We start from the raw sequence: 25,680 nt of genomic DNA, 5'->3' as shown, positions 1-25,680 counted from the left end.
GAAGAGATTATTTGGTAGCACCGCGCTGCCCAGATGCTAGGTATGTGTTACATGAAATGTTTTGTAAAAAAAATATTTTTTATAAATGCTCCATGTCTGAATGCAAAAGATATGAAGAATACATGCCGGCTCAGTTTGGCCATGTGGATACTTTTTTGCTGAATGGAAAAGATGAATGGAAAAGATGAGAGCTCTGAAGTCATGGACATAGTGTAGTTGTCCATCTATTCATTTACGTTCTAAATAGAACACAATCATAACACCACACACAGGAACAGCAACATTCAGCAGTGTTTACATTGGTCTGTCTCCCCCCTCCCCCCCCGCCCCGAGAATGTCCAACGTTAGTCCACGACCATTGAATCCATTCCAGATTTTTAGGATAATCATCAAATATGTAAATGATTCACGTTTAGATTAACCGTATGTAAATATATTGCAGATGGATATCTTGGAAATCAGGTATGGAACTGGGTCTTGTTGATTGAGAGGACTCCTAATTCCCAGACAACAGCCTTTGTAAAATCCTGGCCTGTTGTGATCCATCAGAAGCAAAACCCTTCAAGACATTTCCCAATGATGAGTCATCTTAACTTACCTATGCGGCCGCCCTTCCCCCTACACACACTAACAGGCATAAGGAATGGGAAACAGGTTGATCAGTGTTTTATTATTTTCTTTGAAATTCTGGACTGCAGAAAGAAGCAGCGACAATAACTTCAGTAAACAATGAAACTACGTTCAGCTAACAAGTTTGGAAAGAATACCACACAGGACCTCAGCAACGTTCACAGTAGGGGCACATTGTACAAGTGCTACGCCATTTCATTTTTTTTTTACAGAACTGTACAACTCGTTTTTTTTTATAAGTGCTAAAAGTCATGGCACGAGTACTCAGAAAAAAAAGTTCTTAGTGCAGTCAGATGCAGTGTCCTCCAGATCATTAATAAGTTCTGCTCCTCGGGTTTACTCTTTAGTAGATAGGTTGCGCGCTTTTTACTGGAACAGTGCGCGGTACTTTGGTTCGCTGGCTAAACCAATCTGATCGTCTAGTGGAAGCAGGAACCAAGTGCTGGTTAGTTTGACTGGCAGTTAGGAGAGAATGGTAAGTTTGTCGCTAATATTCAGCGGCTCTCCAGTCTTCATGTGGAAGTGGGTTCTTACGTGTTTCTATATGGGCAAAAGATCCATTTGAATCCCGCTGCTCACATGGTTGGAAGTCACTGAACACACTTAGGTTGAGGTCGGAGTCTTTCAGCAGAGGTCACATAGTCTTGCAATAGAGGTGAACCATCCTCCAGTTGATATCGGAAGTCATATACGGAGAAGTGCAGCCTTATGGGATCGGCGCAGTCTTACGGCAGGAGGACACCGCCATATGGCCCAGGGACGCTGTCTTGGAGCACAGGAAGGCAGTCGTACACAGAACACAAGGAGATAGTATTATACAACACAGACAAAGCTGAACACACATCAGTTCTCAGGGTTAAAGCTACAACGATGTCATGCTGACATAGTCTAGAAAATCCAAAGTTGAACTATAAACCTGGTGACACAAAAGAGGATCATGGCCTTTGGATAAAACCTCTGAGGCCTTGAGTGTCTTAGGATAAAAAGGAGGACAGTATTGAAAAAAAAATCAGTTGAGTGACCCCAGTAAGAAGATAGGGATGCTGTTTTAAAGAATGTAGACACAGTCTAGAAAACCCAACTTGGAGACATTAACTCGAAAAGAGAAAAATAACATCGTTTTCTATAAAAAAAAATCTAACTTGAACACATTAAACTGAAGTGAGAAAATGGCAGCATTAACCCCGAGAATAAAATCAAGGACACATTACTGAAAACTTTCAGTTCAAGACAACTTGCCCCGTAGAGCAAAGACAGGAGCGCAGTCTTTTCAAACAATCAGGAGGCAGTTTGGAAAACTCAACTTCGACATTGGAACTCAAAGAGGGCAACAGGAAGGAATCCATTGTCTTACTGAGGCAAAGAAAAGCTGTAATATGGCACAGAGAAGCAGTTTTAAGACACAGGGAAATAGGCCTGGAACACAGGGAGACAGTTGTACAGCACACAGACAAAGTCTTAAAACACAGGGACACATTCTTGTAGCACAGAATGCCATTTTTCGACATGGGGGCATTTGCGCTATAAGTCAAGGGACGCAGTCTTATGGCTCAGAAAGCAGTCTTACGGTACAAGAGACACAGCATCATAGTTACAGCTTATAAGGGACACAGTGTGATGGCACAGGAATGCAGTCTTATGGCACCGGGCAGCAGTTCATGAGCAAATGGTTGAAACATTATAGTCACAGCTTTAAAGAGACACAGTTTTATGGCAAAGGGACACAGTCTTATGGCATGGGGAAGAAGTCTTTCAAGCACCAGTAAATAGTCTTAAGTACATGAACACATTGTTGATAGGGACATCTTCTGGTGCGTTGACGGGGTTTTCAACGTATCCCCTGGTTATAGCATGTTAGGTAAATCAGGCTTCAACTAATTGGTCATCTGTCAGCACCAGAATCATCACAACTTGTCCTTGTGAGAGTTGATGGCATATACATTTTACCAAAGGTAGACTTTTTTTGTTTTCACAATTATAGTTAGAAAGTGTCTTAAATATTACACAATGTCAAGAGTATAAAAATGGAAAGGAGCTTTCACTATATGTAGCAATGATTAGAGCTGGACTGGCAAGCCGCCGAGTAGTGGCGTTTTAGGAATGCCCAACAAATATGCAAATAATCTCATCATATTCAAATTAGCTCCAAATCTATTCATTGGAGATATTCAACAAACCCGGTTGGATTTTAGATTTCAGTAGCTTTGACTAGTCCATCCCTAAAGTCCAGAACTCCAAAAAGGGACAAGAACATATTTAGTTTGAGTGGTACACCATTCCCTGCTGCAGCACATAATTAGCATCATTGGCGAGCACTTAACCCCTTCTATGCCCATGACGAGATAGTCTCGTCATGGAGCGCGGTTGCGCTGTGCCCATGACGAGACTATCTCGTCATGGACCCCGCCCGCTAATGAAAGGCCCGGCACAGGAGGGGGAAAGGGCGGGGCACTCAAGGGGTTAACAAGCTCCACAAACTGAGTGTTGGTTTAGGGTGAAGTCGGTTAGTGCTCAGAAGAACAAGGCTAACATCTCAGTGCAGCAAGAGGAACAGAGGCTGGAGCCAGTGAGGATGACACCTCCATGGGTCCTGGAGGAATAAGCCTTAAGGCAGTGGCAGGAAATGATATACTGCAACTGCCAAAGACTGCGCAATAACTGAGCTCACTTCCTGGAAGGATTTCTGGTTTACAATGGGGACCTTAAACTGTATTTTACTGCAACAGTTCTATAAAACAACCTTGTAGCTACGTAGTGGTGGTTACTATATTATATCGGATACATCATAGGCGCCCTGACAAGTTTCCAATGTCCAAACTTGATGTGTTGCTTCAGTCCAGATTTTTCTCCTTGAATTCTGGGACTAGTAGTCTTGTTCCTTCCATAAAAAATGGGACTACAAGTCCCAGAACTCGAAAAAAAAACCTGGTCTGGACCAGCACACCACACATGGACCTGGGAAACTCAGCAGCTGTGCACATGGCAATAATATTCCATCCTCCACGTAAAATTACCGCAATAATGACAGGTAAGTATATGATAATTATTCCTGATTTCACGTATACCTACCACCCAACAAATGCATGGGTGGAGTTAAGAGAAGTTAGCATATACTTACTTTAGAATGTAGCGGTAGGACAATGTAGCGGATGTGATATTATTGTAGGTAGATACTTATAACTTCGATACAGCATTATCCAGTCAGCCTTGGCATTCTTGTGTGAGCACAGTGAATGCTAGTCTCACTTATCTGAGCACCTTTCTACCAGCAAAGCCCATCTTTCTTCAGCCTACCCCTAGTGGACATACTTCTATGTGATATGAACTCACACTTGACAGAATGGTAGGCATAAGCATTTGCACTGATTTGCAATTATGCAAATGTTAGTATATGAGGTCTTCTACAAGCAGAATCTCCATTGGATTATTGTCATTCTTTACTAACAAATAGAAACCCAGATCTGCCATCGCCTTGCAGTGGATACAGTATACAATTCCGGAAGCTTGTATGAATCAGAACAAACACTCCGGGGCATATTTACAAGGGGATATAGCCACCAGAACGTCACTTTTAGACGTTTAGAGATGTCCCTTCCTGCACATAAGCAATCACCCCTGCAGCACAGGCATCGTTGCATCATGGCGCAAGGGTGCCTGCGCTAGGCAGCTTTTTTTAGTGTCAGCACTATGGGAAACGCTGGAGTGCACCATATTTTTGTAAATACGGCGCTTCCCTGTGTGAGTAACACCGCTCTTCGACATTGTGTTGTACATATCCCCCTCTGTTTGGGCCAGTAGAGTTTAAAGAAGCTGACATCGCTGAGCCTGGATATAGGGCAAATTATATTTGCTTTATCCAGTGAAAAACCTCAAAACATTGCCTTCACAGTCACCAAAATTGAGGCAGCCAAAACAAAAGACTAGAATAACTGATATGTAAATGTAATCACTGGATCTTTTGAACTGGTTGCACCACCCAAAATCAACAATGCTTTAAATAGGAGTAAGTGACTGCGGCGAAGGCCGAGTCAACCGAAGAGAGGCAAATGATGTCACTAAGAACATTCAGGGGAACTCTATGTTTCGAACAACGCTTTGGTCATGAAGAATTCTGTTCTATTCTCAAGGAAGAACAAGCGAAACTTCAAGATTTTGACATTTTCTATGGCTTCCATACTGGAATAGAATAGATTACAATACAATTCGGTCATCGGAATGTTTTATGCAGAATAACTACTAGATCCTGCCTGATGCATGCACCTTAAGCGATAACATCTGGGTAGAAAAACAGAGGGCAAACGCACCAAAGATGTAATATCCAAGGCGCAGAATAAGGCATTTGTAAAGTTTAAAAAAGTGGTCAAATCTTTTATTTTACTAGTTGGTCAAATTTCAGGACTAGAACAAGACGCAATTAAGGAGTGAGTAAAAAAAGAGACCAAGGTGAAAGAACCAGATATTAGAATTCTGGATGATTTACGGTACATTATCTCATTTAAAGCCCTATTTTTAAACAAGAAAACGTAAACTAGTGCAAATGTAGAGGAGAAAATCAGTACTACGCTTTTTTTTTTTAGTTTTTCTTTTTTTTTTTTACCGAGACTGTCTGCTGGATATCCTTCCATTGCAAAATAATAACCCAAATCAGCAATCGGTGGATGTTTCTGAATAGAGTACTCAATAGGTATCTTGTATTTCCACTTCAAACCATCGTGCACCTGTCTTCAAAGGCGGCCATTTTGAAGGCGATTTTATTACGTGGACAATCATCCACCATAATCAAGACGCAGAAAACGAATTATTTTTAAGTAGACTAAATAATAACTATGTAGGCAGTATTGAAAGGTGGTTAGAACCTACCAGAAGCTCAGACTTAATCATGCCATTAAGAAGTGAAGACTCCCTTACCCTGCACCAAACACTGTGTGTGGGTCACCACCAGCAAATCTCATGAACTAAATTATTCCAATGAAAATGTTTTATCGGTTTATACCAGACATCTGTTTTAGCTTCATCTCATAAAATGGACAGATATGCAGTTCACAACTTCTCCCGCTTGAGGGAGCTCTGAGGTAAGAAAAGTCTGGAAAAGCGGGCAGTCAGAAATGACAAGTCAGGTATGGTAACTGGAATTCACAATTAATTGGGGATAAAATAATGCTTATATAGTATTATTCTTTAAGGAAGGGACTCTGTCTTTAATCTGGCCCTGACATATGGAACCCATCAATAAGGAGCAAATGCATCATTCAATGCAGAGGCGGTGGTTTGTTCCGAAGAATCCCTTTTTACAGCTCAGAGAAGTATTACCACCAGTGTCTGGATCAGTTCTCCTTCCGCTCCAGAGTTGGGGAACTGTGCATGCTGCCAGTAGTCATAGAGAATGGCTGGGAAGCAAAGAAGGACTCGGCAGCCGTGAAAACTCCACCCATTGTTCCCGAAATTTGCGCCAAACCCGAAGCGCCAGCCGAGTTTCCAAATGGGGCCACCATGTTCAGTCTCTGCAGATGGTGGTACATGAGTTCCATGGGGGTCTTGGAATCTGTGTTGCCAAGGTCTCTTATGCTGATACCGTGGGTGGAAGGGTGCGTGTTGCTCGGCATCGAGAGCGTGACATCGGCTGGGGCGTACCTGATAGTGCTGGTAGTATAAGGGCCCTGGGACCCGGAAGTGCTTGTGATGGAATTGTGGCCACTGAGGCTCCCTCCGATTTGATGGACCAGTGGCAGGACCATGTTGCTCGCGTGGAGGCGATGGAAGACTTCCATTTCCCCAGGGTAGAGCAGCGGAGTGAAGGGAGTGGATGTCGACCTGTCCTCGCAGGGAGAACCAGAGAGCGGTGGGGATAGGGTTTCAGAGGAAGAGGCGCCAATGTGGACCCGCGGTGAGGAGCTGAAGGGGACCTTCTGAACGCTGCCGCTGCTGTCCATCTCTGGCGGCGTCAGCACAGAATCAGGGATGGACACATACAAATTCGAATTGGGATTGCGAAGACTAGATTTATCAGCATTAAGTTCTTTATTCGCTGTGAAGGAGTTCTCCTCTAACCCTTCCCTGGAGGGCGAGTAGCCCCACATGGCGGCTTTCTCATACTGCCTCACCAGAGACTGTTCAGTCTTAATGTGAAGTGTTGCGCTAGTTTTAGAAGGACAATTTTTCTGGGTCTGAATGACTGAGGTGAATTCAGATGTACTGGCTCTGGTGGCAGTCTGACTCCTCTGGTGGCCGTTAAATTTTCTCTCCATTTTCCGCCTCTTGGGAGACACTCTGTTGATCTCGTCCTCGGTGCCACTGTCTGATTCATCTGTGGTTGGTGACGAGGCCAAAGCCATGCCTTGCCTCCCATCGAGATGCCCTTCTGGCTGGAATTCCAGTTTGATCCTTTTGCTGGTTGGGACTCCAGTGCTGCCTTCGCTGTCGCTGTCATCCTCAGCATCTGCATTGTCCTCACTCCTGTCGTTAGCTTCAGCGAGATCAGATCCATTTTCATCCTGAGAGGAGCCTGTCGTCTGCTCCAGTTTGCTCCTGGAATAGTCCTGACAGTGTTCACCAGCGTCCTTCGCTGGGTAAGCAGTACCTTTCCTGCTTTCAGGAGACAAGTTGTTTCCTGCAAAGAGAAAAGAAAGGTGTAAACTACTTAAGGAGAAGATGGAGTCATCATGTGAGGCTTCCTTCATACAGGTCTGACAGATCTAAAATCTGCCATTGAATTTAAACCCTATGTCTTGGGATTAAATTGTCACATTTCATCAATTAATAGCAATTAAATTCATAAAAACTGAAGAACGACAAACACTCCAAAAAAGTCCCACAACACCTACACAATCTCTGCCATCTCAAATCTACTATACTAAACTCATTAGATGGTGTGGTCACCATCTAAGACAATTTGACAATAATCAGTTCTATACTCCTCCTGAACCACATCCCTGTGTAGTTTGAATACTTGACTTTAAAAAAAAAAAACAATCTTATTGCGTTAAAGAGAAACACACAAAATCACCAAACAGGCAGGCTTCAGGACAGACAGTACAACAAATATTGATAGAAACCAGCAATTATATCACTCTCTGTGCCAACATGGGAACAGAAGACAAAAGATACTGCCAGACGTAGGCCACATCAATGTACATGTTACACTTTGAAAAGTATGATCAGATAATGATTTGTGAAGAACTCTCTCCTTCCAAAATGTTCAGCAGGGTATTTGGACAAAATATTGGGTTGTAAATATTGGGCAACAAAAATATCAGGAAAAAATATCGTGATAATAAAATATTGTGAGGCTGTTGTATAACTTTATTCGATATAGCAAAAATATCATAAAAGTAGGTACATTTACAAGCGTCCTAAAATCCATTTATACAACAAATGATTTAAAAGCGATAAAAAGGTTTTGTGAAATAGTAATAGGCAGATAGTAAAACGTTAAAACAATTCAAAATAAAACAGGGACCAAAGCTCATGTTTCTTCAACGACCTGGCTCCTATGGGATTTTAACAGTTTGCAACGGATCATCCAAGCGCATTCCAAAAATTTGGCTACCCCGCATACCACCACCATGGACGAGGCATCAGTTGAGAGGAAGCGGAGTGCCACCTTGTAATTCTCAAACCCCAGATTCCTGCAAATGGGTCTGAGCCACTTCCTCCTGGCCGCCCTGTACAGTGGGCATGCGAAGAGGAAATGGGAAATGGATTCGCTAGGGGCAGGGCACCCCGGGCAAACAGCGGATATTGGGGACTGGCAATTCCACCCTGCAACCCAAGAATGCAGGGGGAGGGACCCAAACCTGAACTTCATATATAGCGTTCTGTCGCGGGGGCATTGGATGAAGTCAAGGTAGTGCTCAGTTTTTGCCACCAGCTTGTGCTCAAGAAACAAGTTAGTGAGAAAACCTCTCTTGGGGTTTCTTATTTTCTCCCCCTTTACCCAGACCCAGTATGCTTTTTTGATGACTTGCTTTGGCGGTGGGGTCTGGTTAAGCGATGCCTCGCCATAGCCAATATCAGTCACCAAATGCTTGAGGTTGGAGATCCATTTGATCTTAGAGCCTGTGTTTATCTTGAGGATCTCATCCAAGGCGTCGGCATAACTAGCCAGTTCGGGGGTGCGTCTTAGGCGGACCCAGAAAAGCAATGGCCGTAATCTTGCGATGTCCCTGATGGGATGTTTACCCAGATCCATACGGAGCGGTATCAAGGGAGTAGAGAGGGGAAGAGAAACCAAGCCTCTCAAAAAGTGATTCTCTGCTTTCTCCAGAACGGATAGATTCTCAAACCCCCATAGCTCCGCTCCGTAGAGGGCCGAAGGTAGTGCTTTCCCATCATAAATCTCCAGTGCCGGAATGATTGGTCTACTGAAAGAGAGCTGCTGTTTTCTCAAAATAGCTCCCGCCACCCTCTTATGATTGAGGAACATTTTTGCTATATGATCGTTCCATTTCATTGACTTATTAATCCTGATACCCAAATAGTCAAAAGAGTCTACTAATTCCAGTGGAGTGCCATTAAGGGAGATGTTATTCTTGAAACGTTTGGATGGGGCACGTGTCATTAGTTTAGTTTTCGAAGTGTTGATTACTAAACCTCGTGCATCACAGAACTGGGAGAACCTATCAAGCAGCTTTTGTAAGCCGCTTGGGCTTTTTGACATCAAGAGGGTGTCGTTGGCAAAGAGGAGTGTAGGTGTTTTTTCCCCTACTAGAGTTGGAGCGTCTGAAGGGATCTCTCTCAAATAGTCGACCACCCCATTTATATAGAGAGAGAACAGGGTTGGGGCCAGCACGCAACCCTGCCGAACTCCCCTGTCTACCGCCACCCTATCAGTCAGCTGACCCTGGTTGCCCCACCTGATCTTTGCATAGTTCCCCTCATGGAGGCGCATGATGAAATCCAGTATCAGGGGGGGAAAACCCAGGTCAGACAGCACTGACCAGAGTTTGGAGCGAGGGACCAGGTCAAAAGCAGTCTTTAGGTCAATGAAGGCCAGATATAAGCTGCCTTTCCCAATGACAACCGCTTTCCAGTAGATTGTAAAAAACCGGAAGACCTGGTCCATCGTGCCCACTCTTTGTCTAAAGCCCGCCTGGAGGTATTGTGATGCAGAAATATCGCTGTCAAGAAGATCGTTTTTTCAGGCAGGTAGTATCGTTGCTAGGAATATCATTCTTGTTAAAATCGTTTTCAATACTGTAGTTGTGAAAAACATCGTTTTTTATTTATTTGAATGTGTTTTAGTTCACATAATAGTTTTATATGTTACTATTGTTTGTATAAAGGTTAGTAATGTTTTTAAAAGTAGTTTGCAATTTTAAGTGATTTAGAATTTTTAATTTAATTTATAATAGTAATATATGGTGTCATCGAGGGTTGTGGAGTTTAGGTTTGTGATTGATATTAATTATGTATATTGTGTAATGCTGATTTATTTTACTTACATTTAAGGCGTGACTTACTACATTTGTAGGGGTATAGGGTGGGAAGTTAATTCGGTAATACTTTATTAAAAACTCAATTTTTTTTATTTAATAATAATTATTTAATTGATGATTAAATATGGAATTAGTGTAATAATCACATATGTAAGTTATATTTTATGTGCAGGCTGTTGAGTCTTTAGGGGTATAGGTTGGGAAGTTAAGTAATAATTAATTGACAATTAATTATTCATTTATTATTAATTATTGCTTTGATTATTAATTATGTACATTATGTAATACTGATTTCTTTTAGTTGTATTTTAGCTGTGGGTTGCTAGGTTTGTAGGGGTATAGGGTGAGAAGTTTATTAAGTAATACTTAAATAATCATAACTAATCATGTATAATAAAATATTTTATTGATTAATAATTATATAAATTGTGTAATAATTATATATTTTGGATATATTTTAGGTATGGGCTGCTGAGTTTGCAGGGGTATAGTTAATTAAGTAACAATTAAATAACAATTTTCTTAATTGTAAATGAATTATGACATTGTTTAGGAATTTTGCAAATTGGTTAATTGTTTTTAAATTTTTTGATATATCTATATTTTATGTTCACTAATATTGTTTATATTCATAGTTTTATATCTGTTCTAAATTAATTGGGTTATTCAAATATGTAATCTGTTTGAAGTGAAGAAGTTCACCTTATGTTGCTTAGACTCGAGTGAGAATAGTAAATGTAGTCCCTCCAAAATCCAATGCTTTCTCTACTGTTGCACAGACTGAAGTGGAAATAGCAAATTTAACCCTTGAGATGTCCAATGCCTTCCCTACTGTTGCACAGACTGGAGTGGTAATGGTAAATCTTACGCCTCTGAAGTCCAGCGCTTTCCCTACTGTTGCACTGACTAGAGTAGGAATACTAAGGTGCCAATTCCGATCCTGTATTTTTTTTTCCCGTACGACTCGTATCCGTATTTTTTTACGTACGAATTGTACAAGTACTGTACAAACGGTGAAGTACAACTCGTACGTGAGAAATACATACGAATCGCGTCGGGAAAAGTCTACGAGACGTCCCCGGACAGTTTTACGTACAAATCGTAAAACTGAAGTCCGAGCGCGCAAGTACGATCCGTACCGCCCTTCCGAAGACACAGGCGCATGGAAAAAGCCCCGTACGGGGCGAACGCCGTACCACTCGTATCCGGGACAGTTGTGCCCGGGATACGAGTCGTACAGGCCCCCCCACCCCAGCCCTGTATGTACGCGCCATACCCCCAGCCCCGTATGTACGCGCCGTACCCCCACCCCAGCCCCGTATGTACGCGCCGTACCCCCAGCCCTGTATGTACATGCCGTACCCCCAGCCCCATATGTACGTGCCGTACCCCCACCCCAGCCCCGTATGTACGCGCCATACCCCCAGTGCGTACATACAGGGCTGGGGGTCCGGCGCGTACATACAGGGCTGCGGTGGGGGTACGGCGCGTACATACGGGGCTGGGGGTACGGCGCGTACATACAGGGCTGGGGTACGGCGCGCACATACGGGGCTGGGGTGGGGGTGCGGCGTGTACATACGGGGCTGGGGTACGGCACCTACATACGGGGCTGGGGGTACGGTGTGTACATACGGTGCTGGGGTGGGGGTACGGCGCGTACATACGGGGCTGGGGGTATGGCGCGTACATACGGGGGTGGGGGTATGGCGTGTACATACGGGGCTGGGGTGAGGGTACGGCGCGTACATATGGGGCTGGGGGTACGGCGCGTACATACGGGGCTGGGGTGGGGGGGCCTGTACGACTCGTACCCCTGGGGAATCAGCTTTTACGGCTGTTTTTGGCTCCCGTAAAAAAAGAGCCCTACGGAGTGCCGTAGGGATGGATCGTACTTGCTGGTCCGTAAAACGCTGCTTACATTCGTACGGACGGCGCATACAGGCTGTTCCGGAGATGATTCGTGAGGTAATTTCCCCCGTACGGTCTTTTCTACGATTCGTACGGAAATCGCCTTTCTGTACAAATCGTATTTCCTGGGTTGTAATGACAGTTTATCGGGTACGCGTCGTACGGAGAAAACGCTCCGTACGACGATTCGTAGTGCCTTTTTACCGGATCGGAATCGGCACCTAAATGTAACTCCTCCGAAGTCCAGCACTTTTTGTGGTGACTGGAGTAGGAATAGTAAATCTAACCCCTATGAAATCCAACACTTTCCCTACTGTTGCATAAACTAGAGTGTGAATAGTATATTTAATATTTGTAGACTCCAATCGTTTTCATATTATTGGTTGAATATATTTTGTAGCATTAATTGTTTTATATTTTATATTATTTGGTTTAATTTTTACATATATTTTATTGTTTTTAATGTTTTTTGTAAGTGCGTTTGTTGGATTTCTTTTAATTTTCAATATTTTATTAATGCCTACATTAATTGTTATATTTTTTCTTATTCAATTGCGTACATATATTATGGTTTAATTGTGTATGTATATATATATATATATATATATATATATATACATATATATATATATATATATATTCACTGAAAAAACCATAGGTTTCACACATGTTATAGTTAGCGGAAATTTTACTGATAAAAAACCAATGAAATTCCCCCGTTATAGTTAGTGCAGGCAACTATAACTCACGCGACCGCAATCTTCTGCTGATGCTAATACTGTATTTAGACACTTATTTACCCATGTCTTCTTCCATACATTTTTAGCTATACATATATTACAAATATTTTCTTTTCATAAAGACACATATGTCATCAGCAGAAGATTGCGGTCGCGTGAGTTATAGTTGCCTGCACTAACTATAACGGGGGAATTTCATTGGTTTTTTATCAGTAAACTTTCCGCTAACTATAACATGTGTGAAACCTATGGTTTTTTCAGTGAATTTGCAAGGTATTTTAAATGCTAATTCCTAACTATAACGTGTGTGAAACCTATGGTTTTTTCAGTGAATTTGTACGGTTTTTTAAATGCTAAGTTACTTTACGCCATTCGTGGCGTGCGCGCCCACTTAACGCAGTTTGTTCCGTGCGCGCACGGTGCGCTTCGCGCACCGTGCGCGCACAGTGAGCACGCGGTGCGCTTCGCGCACCGCGCGCCCACTTTACGCAGTTAGTGCCGTGCACGCACGGTGGGCACGCGGTGCGCTACGCTAGATGGGCCATGTACGCACGATGCGCTTCGCGCACCGTGCGCACATGGAGGACATATGATGCACTTCGTTTTTAAAGGTAATATTTTAATTTTTCGCAGTAGTTATAAGCCATGCACAAATGGTGCCCTTCGGGCACCATTTGCACACGGGGTGGAGAGAGTGTGGATAATTTTTTTTTTTTATATATTTTTTTTTAATCTTTTCGTTTTTTAATTATGTGATAAGCCATGCACAATTGGTGACCTTCGGGCACCAATTGCACACGGGGTGGGGTTAGTGTGGATATTTTATTTTTTTAAATATTTTTTTACCGTACGCGTACGGTAAGCGTAATCGGCGAAATTAGCGAAAAAATAAAAATTCCGTTTTTGGCCTTGGGGGATCTTTGGGGACTCCCTGTACATGGCTATGTGTGTGGGAGCTGTCAAAACAGCCCCTTTAAATGTTTTTGTGCTTTGTTTGTTAATCATCTCTCTCAGTGCGAGAGAGAAAATGGCGGCCGCCGCTTCCTGGTTTCGGCCGATTCGAATGTTTACTAAGATCTAAGAGCCAATCATAATCGCGCTCGCGCACGCCACCGTACGCGTACGGTAAGCGTACCGTAAGCGCACCGTAAGCTGGCTCAGATATATATATTGATTTAAAGGCTATTTTCTCAGAATCTACTGAACAGATTTACACCAAACCTACAAAAGGCACTTCCTTGACCTGAGGACTACCTCTCTGCCAAATTTCTAGTAATTCTGTTCAGCCGTTCGGGCTGTAGCCCTGTCTAAAGGTCCTATGGAAAAATGCATGGGAAAAACGCGTTTTGGGACCCCCCTTTTATCTCAGCCCCCGCTTGACGAATCCCCCCGAGACTTTCAGGGTAGGAGCGTAGCGTAGCGCCCCACCTATTTTGAAAAATTCGCGAGGATTCGTCGACCGGCGCCAAAGTTATTCAAAATAGAATGTTGCGGATTTCCTATGGAAACGTGGTCCTAACTATAACTACCTACTGGCGACTGCCAGTAGGTAATATATATATATATATATAGAGAGAGAGAGAGATCGATAGAATAGATACATAGCTACATATATAAAAGGTATTGCTATGAATATGTATATTTATATTTATTCAGAGTAATACATTTTTTCATATACAAAAGATATAATGTAAAATGCATATTTTTAATAAATATATAATATATATTCATGTTAATACATTTCAAATATGAAAAAATATATAATGTAAAATAAATATGTTTAATAATTATGTTATACTCTTTATCTACATATATTTATACAGTGTTTGTGTGTTTATATAAGTATATATTTAAATATAGTATTAATATTATTCGAATATATTTAATTTACAGTAGATTACATTTATAATGTCTAATATCTAACATGTACTTCTTTAAACTCTGTTAAAACAAATATTTTTTGTCTATTTGTTGATGATACTAGTGTGAACGATATTTTATTTTCTATATTTTTGTACTTATCATTATAAGTATGGGGAAACAATATTTTGGCAAACTATATTTTTGACACAATATTTGTGTCAAACAATATTTTTACTTTGATATTGTGTCAGTCATCCATTCAGCAGGCCTGTTACCAATACCTGTGGGTCTTCCAGATGCCCTCATCATTCTACAATCTGGCCATATGCAGCTCCTCTCCTATTTATCATCCACATACATATCCATACCATATATCCCGCTACCCCCTGTCCAACAAGTGTGGAACTCTCTGTTTTTTTTAAATGATTCGAAATGTTATAATGCTTCAACTTTCTGATTAAAACTGAATGTTTAATTTGAATATTGGGGCTTGCTGGGTGAAACATGGCGGCTGGGAGCTAAACAGCCGCGGGCGAGCTACCATCTGATGTGTTTCTTGGGAGCTTCCACGGATCCTGCGAGTGTTTTTAGATGGTTTAATATTGAAGTTTATCACTCCGTTTTTCAATTTTAATTTCCGTGGGTTTAATGCCACTCCTCCCGTAATAGTTTCTTTTGCGATTACCTACGTTTCTTTTTTTTTCTCTTTTGAGGTATTGCACACCTGATTTCGCCCGCGAATGATGCTCGATCGAAGGGGTGGCGCTCTGCGGCTGGAGTTCTTCCCCCCGCGAGACGTTGGCGCGGCACAGGTGTGGAGGAGGCAGATTCCTTCCCTCCAGTTCCGGGCGCTGCACGGTAGAGTAAGCCCCTGTGTGTACGGTGAGGTAGGTGGTGAGCGGCTGGGTTTGAGAAAGCCTGTGACCTGCGGTGTGGTAGGAGATCGTCGTTTCTTCAGGACTGAGCACGATTTAAGGTGGGTGCCGGATGAGCCACTTGGGGCCTTAAGATTTCATTGGACTGAGTGGGGGTTGCCGGGACTGTCGGGCTCGGAGGTAGATCCCCCTGCTGGGGTGGTTTTTGCTCCTGTCGTTCAGCTGAATTTGAATTTGAGTGCTGTAGGAAAGACGGTGAGGGCAGACCAGCGGGGGGGCCTCAAGGTTTTATGGATGACAACGCTAGTAGCTTTCCTTGTAGCGCCCCCTCCAGCTTGCAACAAAACTTTAAGACAACAGTGTGTAGTTACACTCTCCGCAATAGGGTTGCTAAATATAGTGCAGATATTGAGACTGCCCGACGCATCTGTCCTCCAGTTGTGGAGTTAAAAGCTACACCTAGGCAGCGTAAAGGGAACAACACAATGGATTCAACACCAACGGGGGGTAAAGGGAAGGGGTAAGAAGCTTTTATCCACAAAAGTCAGAGTAACTCCCTCCCTGAAGACCTTTTATAAGGTAATCTCTACTTCCTCCGACAAAGGATTAAATATAGAAACCAGTATGGCCTCTCCTAGTGTACAGACTACTTTATTACAAACTCCAACGGGTCATGTTGATAACTCTCCCCCCCTGTCACCTGGGCCTTTACCATACGAAACGAGAGCAACGGGGACGACTGGTGTATGGGTAGAGCAACTAGTGGTTATCCATCCTGCTATAGACCCACTTAATAGGTTTCCGGCCCTTGAGAATCAAGAGAGTCAAGATAATCAAGCCAATGGGTCTTGAAGCTCCACGGGATAGGGCATCAGCAGCGGCGGTTGCCCCCATTCTTTTGGGACCACCTGTCTTATCAGGCCATGCAGATATTCCAGGTACTTTAGACCTTTCTGGAAAGGATTCATCCTCCACTATGGAGGTTGGATCCCTGGCGGATATTTTGATGGCCTTAAGAGACGACATTGGGAAACGATTTACTATCTCTGAAACTAACCAAGCTGCTATTCAGTCCTCTTGTGAAGTACTGGCTCACAAAATTGAAGAAGTGACCCGAAGAATAGAAGTCTTGGAACTTGAAATCTCAACAATCAAAGAAGCCCTGCACTGTTCCTCGGTGGAAGTTGATAAGATAGCTAATTAGAACAGGGAATTGAAGAATGACATTGAGCGGCTTGAAAATCACACTCGAAAAAACAATTTAAGAATTCTAAATGTGCCAGAGGACCTGGAGGGGGGATATTAAAAACTTTGTGATCTCCCTCTTAAAGGATACAATTTGAAAGGATTTCCGGGAATTTGATCTAGCATTGGACATTCAGCGGGTCCATTGGGACCCATATAAAAGGAGTTCTGCTAAATCTAAGCCAAGAAAGATCTTGGTTAATTTTTTAACATATTCCGTAAAAGAAAAAATCCTATCCTCAGCCCTGAAAGTAGGCACAGTTAAATGTAGTTCTTTTTCTAGTCCATTCTCGTTCTCTATCAGGTCTGATATATCTCATATCACTGCCACAAAACAGTGGGAGCTGGGTAAAAGAATGACGATTTTGACTTCACTAGGGGCTGAGGCCCAACTAAGGTTTCCGGCATCCCTTCGAATAATGTGGAACAATCACATGTATAATTTTCGACAGATTGAGGAGGTAGATGCCCTTATTGAGAAAATCAGAGGGGGGAGTGAGGTATAGACTAGGGAGGGATGGTATGAAGGTTTTTATTTTCAAGCGCAGTAAATTCCATAATGGTTATAATGGTTATCTCGCAGGCTCTCTGGAGAGCCCATGATTAGGGTTGATATAAAATGCTTCTTTTTGTCAGCCTCAAAGGACCTCACCCATAGGGCTTATGCCCGGAGGACCAGGGGGGTTTCCCAGGGGTATAAGGGGTACACAAAGGGGTTGCGAGGGGTGGGTGGAAGAAGGGGGAGCACGGGAAGGGAAGCATGGGGGAAAAATGCCCTCAATCTCAGATTAGTGTTAGAAACTATACCTTCGATAGGACAATGAATGGTGTTTTTTTTCCTAATGGACAGATTTTACAGCCTTAATGACTAGTAGAATTAATAAAATATCATGGAATCTTAACGGGCTTAGGTGCCCACGCAGGCAACGATTAGTATTAAAGTATCTTGAGCAGTCTTCTGCACAGATATGTCTTCCGCAGGAGACTCATTTGAGTTATATTGAGTGTAAAACTGCCGTTGGATTGAGTCTTTTTGCTCCTCAGAACAGGTAGTGCATAACAGAGGGGTGGCAATATTAATTAAGTTAGGAGCAAAAGGCATTATTAAGTCAGTATCCTCAGATCACTCGGGGAGATGGATCATAGCACAGATTGAAATAGGGGGGGGGCAAATTAACAATAGTCTTGTTTTATGGTCCAAATGTCGATGATTCATCATACATTTGTAATATGCAGGCAAAATTATTAGGTAGAACTACCCCAATAATCATCGGGGGGGATTTCAATGTCCTTCTTAGCCCCTTACGGGACAGTTCTAATCATAGCCATCATGTTGGCGCCCCACGCATCTGCCGCGCAATGATCAATATGATCCATGATCTCGGGCTGGCTGATGTCTGGAGGGCCAAAAAGGGAGATGTACCAGGTTTTACCTCCTTTAGTAAAAAATATGGCCACTCTTCGAGAATCGATTACGTCTTAACCAATAGGGTGGGCTTAGAGAAGGTTGGAGATATTTCCATCTTGCCAAGCATTCTCTCTGACCAAGCCCCCATATCTTTTTCTTACTTAAGTGCTAGACAAAACCCTGGAACTAGATGGACCCTGAAGAGGGTATGCTTTCTGATCCCGAAATAATTAGTGCACTTAAAGCTTCCACAACGGACTTTTTTGCCCTTACATCGTCTCGACTTTGTTAGATTTTGTCTTGGATGCTTTCAAGGCAAATCTCCGAGGACCACTACATAGTCTGATTTGCTCCAAAAATAGGGCAGAGTCTTTGGAGTTTCGGAAGCTTGAAAAGCAGATAGGGATATTGGAGGAAGAGAGGCTCTGTACTCCTCAGCCATCAATTGAAGAACTGGCGAGAATCAATAAAGAGCTAGCTTGTCTTCGTCAGGAATACAGGGGAAAACTTGAATTAAAAAATAAAGCCCAGTTGTCTGCCTACAACATGCAGCACTTCGAATATGGCGGAAAGGTGGGGGCTCTCCTCGCTTGGAAGACACGGGCAGATCGCGCCAAGAATAACATAAATGAACGGATTATAAACGAGAATGGAGATACTTCATGTAAGCATGAAGACATGCAGAAACGTCTTCTTTCTCTGTTCTCGGATCTATATAGGGAAGAGATTTCTCCCAGTGTCGAGAACATTCAAAATTGGCTGCGATCTAAAGAACTGCCTGTCCTAACTGAGGGTAGCCAAGCTGCTTTGGATGCCTATAATACAGAGAGCGAAATAATAACTCATATTAAAAAGATCAAGATTAACAAGGCTGCTGGGACTGACGCCCTCCCTGAGGAAATTTATAAAATTCTACAGGACGAATTGGCATTAAGATTATGTGAACTTTTCAATTACATCTATAGTGCAGAAGGGAGAGTCCCTAAATCTTGGAAGGACGCCACGATCGTCCTTATACTAAAGCCAGGAAAAGATCCCCTTAAGGCCTACTCATATAGGCCAGTCTCCCTGCTCAACGCTGATTATAAAATCTTCATGAGCGTTTTGGCAGGGAGACTGGTCAAGCTAGTCCCACAGTTGGTTCCTATGGACCAAAAGGGATTTATCCCGGGGAGGTTCATTCAAGAACAGACCCTGCAGCTGATTGGTAGTATCGACCTGGCTGTGACACGGTCGATGCCCTTGGCTGTTGCAGCATTTGACGCAGCGAAGGCATTCGACCGTGTCTGCTGGGTCTTCCTGTGGGAGGTGTTAAAAATAATGGGTCTGGGGCCAGTTTTTATACGGACATTGATAAGTTGCTATCAGGGGGCCTCAGCGATGATTTTACTGAACTGTAGGCTGACATCAGGTTTTAGTATTGCAAGGGGAACGAGGCAGGGTTGTCCCATCTCGCCCTTGCTTTTTGATTTATAAATAGAGCCTCTTGGCCCAGCAATCAGAATGGATGAACTAATTGTCCCGTTTAGTGTTCATAGGTATAGTAGCAAGCTATCCCTATATGCGGATGACTTGCTGTTGTACACAGATAATCCTGCTGAGGTCCTCCCTAGAGTAGAAGTCCTTCTCGAAGAATTTGGCTCGTATTCAGCAAATTCCTCAAAGACCGATGTAATGATTTGGAATGTTGACAATTGGCCGGGTAAAATAAGCACAGAATTCAGATATTTAGGAATAACAATTGTAAATAATTTAGATGATATCCCTAAGATTAATTTAAAGAGGGTCGCTAAGGAGATTGACCGTCTTTTCTTAAGATGGGCAAATTTGCCCCTTACGATATATGGTAGGGTAAATTTGGTAAAAATGGTCATCCTGCCAAAATTGACCTATCTTTTTAGCACCATTCCCCTCGAGTTCCCACATGGAGATACAAGCAAAATACAAAGTAAAATTGGAAGTTTTATCTGGTCTAATAAAACGGCCCGGCTTTCCTGGAAGAAACTAAGGCGTAAGATCCAGAAAGGGGGCCTGGCACTTCCCGATGTACTTTGGTATTCTTTTGTTTTTCAGTTTAAAAATATCCAGGCATTACTTTGCACTGCGAGGGGTTCCAATTGGGGGAAGATTTTAAATGAAATGGTCGCTCTTGAGGGAGGTAGGGAGGGCTTCCTTTATAAGTTTGGAGCACCCAGATTTTTCAAAAAGGTCCACCTGAAAGTTTTAAAAGCAGCTCTGAAATTGTGGTACAGGATCAGGAAAATAAGGGGGAAAGGCTACTACTCTGATTTTGCTCCCGTTTGGGACTCATCTGGGTTACCTGTTTGTTTAGAGGATAGCCTAGCACTACGCATTAAGAATGCCGGTATTCGGGTTTGGTCAGATGGGATTCATCCCTGGGAGGTATTAAGGTTGAAAATTGGAGAATCTTTCTCTAGATTTAAATATCTACAACTAGCCTCTTTGTGTATTGCAGATATAGCTCTTATAGGTGGGAACTGGGAAATAGAGCTCCAATGTCAGAACATACATCTTATAAAAAAGGAAGTTGGGACCTGGTACAAGAAGCTGCAGGAAGCAGAAGACAGAGTACTTCCCCCACAAAATGCAGTCTGGAATATGTCAGCTTTAGAGAACAATGCTGCAGAATTGTTTGAATCCTCTTACCAGATGTTATATAAGGCTGTTAATCCCGCCTCACTAAAAAAGAACCATTTCTATGTAATTAATAGGTTATACTATACCCCCAAGAAAATAGCAAAGTTTGCCCCCCTCTCCCTTCCAAAATGCCCTAGATGTGATTCGGCTTTGGCTGATGACCTACATATGTGGTGTCTTGAAAGGATTTTGGCAAAATGTGGAATGCGCTCTTGGTGCTATTTTTAAAGTCAAGTTTAATCTGAACTTATCTATGGTAATATTCGGTGTTGATAACAATCTGACGACACGCTGGTCAACATCACAAAAAGGTTTGCTAATGTATTTGATCCTTATCGCCCGGAGGGAGAGCTGTAGGTTATGGAAGGATCCATTGCCTCCGTTTTATGAGAACTGGCTGAGGGCCGCTCTGGGTATGGCCCGTATGCACTTGGGACATTGGTATGATGATGGGTGTAATATCTGGTCACAGCTCTTAGTATGGGGCAAAGAAATGAGATTGATCCAATACTCCCTTGTCCAATGATTACACCAAGTTTCACACAAAGAAGCTGGCCTGGGTAGGCCTACAGCTAATGCAATGGCGGAAACCGGGGGCGCATAAGATCGAAGGTTGGTTTCTTGCTTATATTTGCAGAAGCTATATGGTGAGATGAGGACAAAAAAAAATGAATGTTTAATTTGTGCATATGTTTTTGTCTGTGAATTAAATAAAATATTTCATGATTTTGTGTATTTGATTTTCCCTTGTTTCTATATTTTCGTGTATTGTTTTGTGGATCAAATCATAGCAATTTGCATCGGTGGGGTTCTCAGCCTTCTAGCAGTGATTCAGAGGGGGTATATGGCAGCCAAAAGGTTAACAACCACTGTTCTAGATAATTATATTGTAAAGTTGGAGAGCCAAGTATGAGCAGAACCCCTCACATTATGTGCCACTGAAGGACCAAATTATGTGAGAAGGATGACTATATTTATGCAACAAGAAAAGGCAAATTGTGTGACATAATATGTCAAATTCTGTGGCAGTATTATTTCACCACTTTCGCATTCTAAAAACATGAATACTGTCTGGACAAATGTTTCTGCAAACAGTATGAGTGTAACACCTAAATGCAGATATTATAGCTAAAAGGAGAAGCGTTAAAATTTACAAAGGACCTGCCACAAGGGACAACATGTTAACCCATTTTTTATTAACTTTTGACCCGTTTGAGAGGGAAACAATTTGCATGTTGTTGGAATAGTGAAACATGTAGCAAGTGGGCAACTCTATAACTGCGGGCAAACTCTGCACTCACAGAACGGTATAATTTCAGTGTATCAGCTTTCTACTGCGTTTTGTCACTAAGCAGTGACAGAAAGATTTTGCATGGGCCATTATCTTCCCTCTTATTCCTGTAGCACTGCTCCATTATAATTAGCAAGACATCCAGCAGTGCATCTCTTACCTTTAAAATCAGTCTCCAGGTCAGAAACTACCCCTGTGTCCGCCAGCCTCAAGGGTATCGTGGGCAGCTGAGAGACGTCCAAGGGGGTATCTTTATACTCAGGTTTGCTGAAAGTTGAAAGGCAAAACAAGTTCAGAGAAAGTTTGCTGGAGAGAGAGAGAGAGAAACTTCCAAAAGAATATGTTGAGGAAATTACATTAATTCCATTGACATAAACTCATCATGAGATTGATAATTGCCTATGTTAACCGCTTTCTTAACATGATGATTATACTCCCACTACCTCCTGATACTACCACCTGATTAGAATGTTAAGTTCTCCTTGTACACCACCTCCTTATGAAGCTCAGACTCCATTCAAACCTCTCAGTTAGTGAGAGTCTGTATTTCTTTAAAATATCCTAACCAGGTTGATAGTGGTATAAATGTATATGTGATCCCTCATATTGAGTGTGTGACCCGATATCACTTTCTGGGGCTGACTCGGTTGGCCTAAATCTCAACCAATCCTCAAGGAGAATCCCCTTGTTTTGTATTTCCTGGTTGGGTTGAAGCTGGCACCAATTTATTTATTTATTTAAGAAGCTTATAGAGCGTGCAGCTACCCAAACGGCCTCCCGGCGCTAAAGGCAGACAGTAAGCAGAGATGCTAAGGCAAACTAGAGACACAGCCACATATCAGGAGACAAGAACCCAGTCAGGGTAATTGAAGAGCATGGTTTTTAAGTTCTTACGGAAAGTAAGCAATGAGTTACAGTTCCTGAGAGCTACCAGAAGAGAGTTCCAGAATTTCAGGCCTAAAAAGGAGAAGGAGCGCCCCCTAATACGAGCTCCAACAAAATCTAGGCGTTGTAAACAGTGCGAGGTTGGCCGATCCTGGATGTAAGAAGGAGCGAGTCCGTTTCTAGCTCGAAACATGTAACATAAGGCCTTTAATTTAATACTTTTGTCAACCTTCAGCCAATGTAATTTGTGGAGCAAGTGAGAGACGGAAGCATTTCTAGGCAGGCGGAAAAAGAAGGCGGGCGGCTGCATTCTGGATGAACTGCAAGCGATGAATCAAGAATTTATCAGCACCCAGATACAGTACATTCCCAAAGTCCAATCTGGACGTTACCAGGGCCTGTAGCACTGTTCTCTGGGCACTTGGAGGAATCAGTCGGAGGATTTTTTTGAGCCATTTGAGAATGAAAAAGCCAGAGGCTGTGAGCTTAAGGGAAAGATTCTTATCAATGATGAGGCCAAGATTCTTAACCGTATTACCTAGCACGAGTAAAGGCCCCAGTATCATGGGCCAGTGGTTAACTCCCCAAAGTTCGGTATTGTTATCCAGAATCAGGACTTCGGTTTTATTGCCATTAAGTTTTAGGGCATTTTTGTTCATCCTAAGGGCGACATTAGACACGCCTTGCCTGAGTGGGGAAGGATCTTGATTCTGAGCATCAGATAGTGAGAAAATATTCTGGCAGTCATCCGCGTATGAAAATACGGTGAGTCCAGATTCTTCAATCACTTCCATTAAGGGGCGAAGGTAAATGTTAAAAAGCAGCGGGCTCAATATAGATCCCTGTGGAACCCCTGAGATCAGTGTTAGGGTCGTAGATGTATTGTTTGCTGATGAGACCTGAAATGTTTAATCTTTTAGAAAGGAAGATAGCCCCCTCAAGGAAATGCCAGCAATGCCTGGTACCTCCAATCTGTCCAGAAGAATGGAGTGCGAGACCGTATCGAAATCCACACTTAGATCCAGAAGGCTAAGGGTGGCAGTTCCACCAGAACTGAGTTCTTGCCTAAGAGTTTTGTGACTCCCAGTAGGGCGGATTCTGTACTGTGGCCAGCCCTAAACCCAGACTGGGATGGATGCAGCAGATTATAAGCAGTGACGAAGGAAGAGAGGTGCGTGTTAACATGCTTTTCCAGAATTTTGGAGAAAACAGAAAGGAGAGAAATTGGCCTAAAGTTTGACCAACAATCAGGGTCAAGGTCATTCTTCTTGAGCAGAGGGAGCACAAAGGCATGCTTCCAATTCTGTGGTACCTCACCGGTGATCAAGGAAGAGTTAAGGAGATCCAGAACTACTGTGAGGGCAGCCTCATCCAGAGATCTAAGTTTTGATGGTGGGAGGGGATCAAGCGGAGAACCAGACTTGATGGTAGCCAGTAATGTTGGCAGGTGTGCTAAGTCCAAAACGGGCCAGGCCCCGATTTCCAAGGACTTGTCCAACTTAACTGGTGGCTGACAGTCAAAGGGGAGAAGGTCCAATGGCCCAAGCAATTGGGTGTCAGCGATTGACAGTGTCACTAACTTGGGAGTAATTGATGCAAATACACATGTAATAAGAGGAGAGTTGGTATTCATTCATGGTGCCTGTGGTTGTTCAGAAAGAGCAGGAGATGTTTGCCCCACTTCGATTAGGTCAACAATTTTCAGACCTCTTCAAGTTCTTCTTGATGGGGCAAAACAACACTATTTTCTGAGGCCATCCTTCTATCTGGGAGCCAAGATCTATCATGGTTTAGTTTATTTTTATATGCTAGTTTTAAAATATGGTGTTCAGCTTAACCAAAAGTGTAAAATAAAACAAATAATTGGAATAACTGCCAGGTGAGATTGAAGCATCAAAGTCACAAATATGAATCAACCATATTGGCTAATAAGAGAGATCTTTTCATCACTATGATGAGTAAGTAAATTAAATAAAATTGGGTTCAGACTAGAGCAAAATATGTGTCACTCTGAATGTCACAAATGTGAGAGTAGAATTTGCCATCTTGGATGTGTTGAAAGGTTATTCATTCTAGGAATAATGGAAACCACCTAATAGATTTCCAACACACTGATTGCTGATCCAAGCACTGAATTTGAAGCTGGTGGTAGCAAATGGTACTGAGACATCCAACAAGTCCAGCAGGGAACAGCTCATCCTGCCAAACCCTCCACCAGGTCATTAGTCACCCTTACCAATTCAGAGTGAATCCCATGTAAAGTTTGCATCCTTATTGCAGCTGGTCAGGAATACTCTATGAGTCTAAGAATCACTGATTTGTTGGTACTACCACTGTTTCTTTTATTATTTTATTAAAGTAGGAGAAGGACACCAGACAAAAGTGGGTCAGCACCCTAGTACCGACGTTATTTTTTTAAGCAACACAAAAATACAAATTCCTACATTTCACTTTTTTAATGGAAAATACTTATGACAAAGTTTTGCTAACACAGGTTTGCTAGTATACACCTAGGCATGGCCATACCATCATTTGCTTGCTTTCCAACATAAAACAACACTAAGCAATGCCCCTAAAACCACCTTATGTGAATCCCCTTATCGACCGTGTCACAAACTCAATTTGGAACACTCAGAAGCACAACTAACAGCCGGTACAGATATAGACACAATAAATTCTGTTAAAAAACTATATGAGTAGCTACAAGAAACTTTTGATATCCTAATACCACTGAAAACAA

At 42.6% G+C, this 25,680-nt stretch overlaps 1 protein-coding gene across 2 annotated transcripts in view; it reads right to left on the bottom strand.

Moving 5' to 3' along the window:
* Window positions 1–699: 699 nt before the first annotated feature.
* Window positions 700–25,680, bottom strand: part of NPAS1 (neuronal PAS domain protein 1) — a 500,301-nt gene continuing 475,320 nt past the window's right edge. For both annotated transcript variants that reach the window (XM_085625659.1, XM_085625660.1), the window contains 2 exons: window positions 22,216–22,322; window positions 700–7,237 (listed from right to left, as the gene is read on the bottom strand). In XM_085625659.1, coding sequence (XP_085481785.1) covers window positions 5,955–7,237; window positions 22,216–22,322 — 1,390 coding nt within the window. In that variant the 3' untranslated portion in view covers window positions 700–5,954. The remainder of the gene's footprint in view (window positions 7,238–22,215; window positions 22,323–25,680) is intronic.

Source organism: Triturus cristatus, chromosome 9 (assembly GCF_964204655.1).
Source record: "Triturus cristatus chromosome 9, aTriCri1.1, whole genome shotgun sequence".
NCBI lineage: Eukaryota > Metazoa > Chordata > Amphibia > Caudata > Salamandridae > Triturus > Triturus cristatus.
This window is presented reverse-complemented; position numbering and strand designations above follow the sequence as displayed.